The sequence below is a fragment of the Gastrolobium bilobum genome, unplaced genomic scaffold (assembly GCF_033153095.1).
Source record: "Gastrolobium bilobum isolate Gb01-03AN ecotype WA unplaced genomic scaffold, APGP_CSIRO_Gbil_v1 utg4445, whole genome shotgun sequence".
NCBI lineage: Eukaryota > Viridiplantae > Streptophyta > Magnoliopsida > Fabales > Fabaceae > Gastrolobium > Gastrolobium bilobum.
The window spans coordinates 98,540-103,527 of record NW_026895940.1 but is presented as its reverse complement, the minus strand read 5'-3'; the positions used below and the strand labels follow the sequence as shown (position 1 = coordinate 103,527).

The window sequence follows — 4,988 nt, the reverse complement described above, 5'->3', positions numbered from 1 at the left end:
TTCAATTCACACCTCTTCTCTCACTCTTCATATCTCTCTTCTCCACCAATATTCCTTTATCTTTAATTTAGTATTTGAATTTTAGTTCTAATTCTATTTAAAAATGAGCTCAAATCCTGATTATGTTCGTGTTGTGTTATATTACAATGGTAGGAAGGTAGAAGGTCGACGAGGTGTCATATTCGAAGGTGAAAAAAGGCCGACACGTATCCAATGCAACACAACCATTGGCGAACTGCATCAGAGAATTCGGCAGAAGTTAAGTCTTCAAGACAACCAATGTATCACTGAGATCACGACAACGGTGTGGCAAGGTGATAAATACATTAGTTTGAAAGTGCTTGACGATGAAGACTTGGAGATGACAATGGAAGAATTTTGCAACCAGTCAAGGACAGATTTTCTAGAGTTGTATGTCGACATCGTCGCAACGGAGAATGCTCCCATACCGGTGAGGTCAGTTTATTTAAATTCTCCCCGTCTTCCAGCTTCTCCTGCCGCTCATGCGTCTCCAGTTGGTAACTTTTCTGAGGGAGATGAAAATGATCCGACTTGAGAAATGCACGACGAAGATGACAATGACGACGATGAAAATATGGCAATGGAAGAACATCTTCTGGCGGAGGATGCTAGTGCTTCAGAAGGAGATGAATCTCGTGAGATGGGTGCGTCTGAAATCCCAATATTCCATCAACCAGTCGTCGCGCAAATGCCGCAGTTGAATGACGTTGCGTCTGCTCCGTTTGGTATTCCACAAGAAGGTAATTGTTCCCATTTGTATACTGCGTGAATAAATTACTGATTTAATACCTGAATTAGTAAGTTCGTATTACAAAATTATACTCTGCAATTGCAGGTGACACAGATTTATTCCTTTTTGGGAAGGAATTCCGCATTATTGTTACATTGATTGGAGTTATCAGAGCGAACAAGAATCATGTACTGATGGTTCGGTGTCTGGATCGGCTTCAATACAAGGTCCGTGGCAATTGGGTGACACGTTATTTGTCGATCAAGAATTTGCGACAAAAAAAGATGTCCAAATGGCACTTAAGCACAACCTTATTAGGGAGCATCAAGAAGCCATTGTAATTGAGAGCACGCCTGCAAAGTTGTCCATGAAATGTTGTGCGTACGATCAAGGTTGTCTGTGGCGCGTAAGGGCGACCAAACCGGTGTTTCGTGAAAATTGGAAAATAACGAGATGGGGTGGAAAACACGAATGTGTGAATGAGCACATTTCCCAGGGTCATGCTCGATGTGGACGTTATTGCAGATCTCGTGATAGGTACCTTTTTGTATTTTGGAAGTGTGAATGAACACGAATGTGTAATTAAATTTGTTTGATGTTATCGAGGCACTGATATCCTCTTCAATGCAGGGATGATAAAGTCTGAACCATCTGTGTCAATCTCTTTGGTGCAAGAAAGGATAACTGCTAAATATGGCTTTCAAGTTTCCTACAGAAAGGCGTGGTATGCGAAGCAGAAAGCGATGGCAATTCTGTACGGTGATTGGGAGGAATCGTATGCTTTTTTACCAAGGTGGTGCAAATACATGCTTCGCTTTTCTCCAGGTTCATTTTATCATATACAAACTAATGATCTTTATGCCGAGGAGAGCTTAGTTTCTGGAAAAAGGGTTTTTCATCGCATTTTTTGGACGTTTAGACAGTGTTGTGAGGCGTTCAAATTTGCCAAACCCGTCATACAAATTGATGGAACACATTTATATGGAAAGTACAAAGGGAAATTGTTGGTGGCCACAGCCCAAGATGGTAATAATGAATGTTTACCGATCGCATTTGCCATCGTAGAAGGCGAAACCTTGGAAGCATGGGATTATTTTCTCGTTAATATTCGTGTTCATGTGACTACGATGTCAAACATATGTTTGATATCCGATCGACATCGAAGCATAATATCTGCTGTGGAAAATAACCCTACTTGGCAGCCGCCAAATGCGTATCACGTATTCTGTAATCGTCATATTGCAAGCAACTTCAATCAAAAGTTTTGAAATGAAGATTTGAAGCGGATGTTAAAGAATTTAGGTATACGATATTGACTGAATGCGTAATTATTTCTTTCCATTATAACTGTCAATTTATGTTTAATTCATTCATGTCCAATTTGTGCAGGTTATACTCCAGCAATGGTTGATTTTGAAAGGAATCTTGCGAGTTTCCGTGAAAGTAGTCCTCAAATTGTTGAGTGGATTGATGCGATTCCTAAGGAAAAGTGGTCGCGTGCCTACGATATTGAAGGACGGAGGTACGGTCATATGACAACAAATTTGGCTGAATCTGTCAATAGGGTTTTGAAGGGGGCCAGAAATATGCCTATAACAGCATTGGTTAAGCATATATATAGTAGATTGGTTGCATATTTTGTTGAGAAAGGAACAAATGCTCTTGCACAACTTCAATCAGCTCATCATCACTCCAAACATGTTGTTGAATTGGTCAAGAAGAACCAGGTAGATGCAACAGGCCACCACGTTCGTGCATACAATGTTGAACATACTGTATTCGAGGTTGACGCAGGTTGGGAGCGTTCATATTCTGTCAACCTCCCACAGAGATACTGTCAGTGTGGAAAGTTTAAGGCCTTTAAGTATCTGTGTAGTCACGTCGTTGCTGCTGCGTTAAGTGTTAGGCAGAGTGTGTTCACTTACGTTGACGACGTCTTCTTGATAACTAACTTGGTCGAGGCTTATTCTTTTCCGTGGGAGCCAATCGGAAACGAGGAAGCAATACCTGAAATTAGTGGTGCAAAGATTATTCCTGATTCTACTATGTTGCGTGCAAAAGGTCGTCCAAAGTCAACTCGCATCCGCAACGAGATGGATGAAGTTGAGACAAGCCAGAGCCGTATCAGGTGTGGACTTTGCAAGGAACGCGGCCATAATCGTCGGCGATGTCCAAGTCGTGGGAGAAACGACTGATTTGCATATTATGTCATTATTTTGTTGTTGGTTATGTTATTGCATGAATTGTAATGTTCGTTATGTTGGACTTTTTACTTTCCGTTTATGTATGTTTTTATTCTTGTATTATTAATTAACTGATGCTGTTAGTTACCGTAATATAAATGCGCAAAGGACGACAACCAAAACATAAATAATAATGCATAGTGAATAGTCTAAATAATATAATAATGTAGCGTCCACAAAATAACAACATGCTACACTCATAACTAATACAAAAGAATAAAATAATAACAATATGAAACAGTTCACAACATAGTGAATACTCAAAATGGCAATGAAACTACGACCATGGTGGCCATGGCCTATGTCGTGCATCCCTATCTGGCAGTATACGTCTGTCCCAGACTGGGTCACCCTGATGCTCCTGTGGACGTGGAGTGAGGAAGTCATCCATCGCCGCACGGATGAAATCATCTTATGGTCCTGCACTGCTGCCTGGCACATCAAAAGGGGTGTGTCCCTGACTGTGAGAATCTGTGGCTAGAGTCTCCCCATTGTCATGGCTCTCTGTAACAAGGCCTACAGAGCGATACAACTCCATCGTGTCCTCTACAGACCAAAAAGGGTAATCGGCATCAAGTCCCTGTGAATAGGGCTGGAAATCAGGATGGCGGATCCGCTCCTGCCATAGCCATCGGACTAGCCTGGAAAACTGGCTCTTGCCCGCTCATGTAAGGGTGCTCAGACGCCGCCTGACTAGGACCTGCCGCATACTGCGATCCGTGATGATAAATCGGCTGTGACCCGTATACGCCGCCTGACTAGGACCTAACTAGGAATAGCACCGGTAGGTGGGCCCCTTGTGGCTTCCCACGCCTAGTCTTAATCTTTCTTACATGCTCAGTATTCCACACTCGCTGTGAAATATGACATTTATGCGTCCTCTTACGAAGGACCTCCCACCTGTACGGCCCAGGTATGATCCACATGCTGTGATCGATGGGCTCTACATCCGAATCAGATCCCGAAGAAGATGATGACTCAGCCATTATCCTCAACTAACTACAAAGTTATGCACTCCCGCATTAATAACATCATACATACGAAATTTACAAAGTCTCTAACACTATTTGTAAATCACTAATTAATATGCTAAACCCTAATACATAATTAAAAATCGGTAATAATAATAACTACGTAATAATAATATTACTATATCATTACAACATTCATAGCATGACACAAAATTTCTAAGTGACTATCCTAATGATCCAGGTCTCTAATATACAATCAATCCTAACATGTATTACTAACTAGCATTGTAATTTAAATGTATACATATGAGGTATTATGACCTTACCTACGTTGGCAGAGCTTCGCTACGAATCGCGGTTAAAGAGAGGTTAGAGAGAGGTTGAAGAGAGGTTAGAGAGGTAAATGGGTAAGGAGTGAAAAAAGAAAAGTAAGGTATATATAGGTTGCACATGAGACGCCCCTTTGGGCGTCACATGTGACGCCCAAAGAAGGCGTCTCATTGTGCAACAGATGTGTAATTTTTAACAAAATAACATTAAATGCGTAATTATTTTAATTAATTACATTATTTTAATTTTTTTGCCTAGGATGCGCATAGAAAGAGATGAGTGCGAAGTTGCCAGCTGTGAATGTTGAGTGGGCATTGACGGAACTAATTTGTGCACAACCACGAGATCTGTATGTGGGAAATGTGTAGTGGCTCTTACAAGACGTGCATCGTGTTTAAGTCACGCACGCCTCTCATTAGAAATAGAATATGTATTAGGAATCTTGTATTTACTTTCACTATATTAATGCAAAATTGGCAAGGATTTGCTCGTTTTAGTGTTGTTTATGGTTAGCACATACATGCTGAGTGTATAAATATATGGAGCCTATTGGAAAGTTCGAGGTACAGATGCATGCATTTTTCTATTGCTAACGTTGTTTTAGAACAATTTGTATCTCAGATAAATGAAATCATTGATTAAGCTAATTTTGGATTGATTTATTCTTTTTCATCCAAATTCACGGTAACTAAG

General features: G+C 40.7%; 1 protein-coding gene across 1 annotated transcript; it reads left to right on the top strand.

Annotated features, from left to right (window-relative positions):
• The first annotated feature begins 19 nt into the window (after positions 1-19).
• Positions 20-3,028, top strand: LOC133296888 (uncharacterized). The gene is made up of 4 exons (XM_061495937.1): positions 20-761; positions 857-1,288; positions 1,382-2,053; positions 2,141-3,028. Exons 3-4 carry the CDS (start codon positions 2,038-2,040, stop codon positions 2,944-2,946), a joined length of 822 nt encoding a protein of 273 aa, XP_061351921.1. The 5' UTR covers positions 20-761; positions 857-1,288; positions 1,382-2,037; the 3' UTR covers positions 2,947-3,028.
• Positions 3,029-4,988: the final 1,960 nt, after the last annotated feature.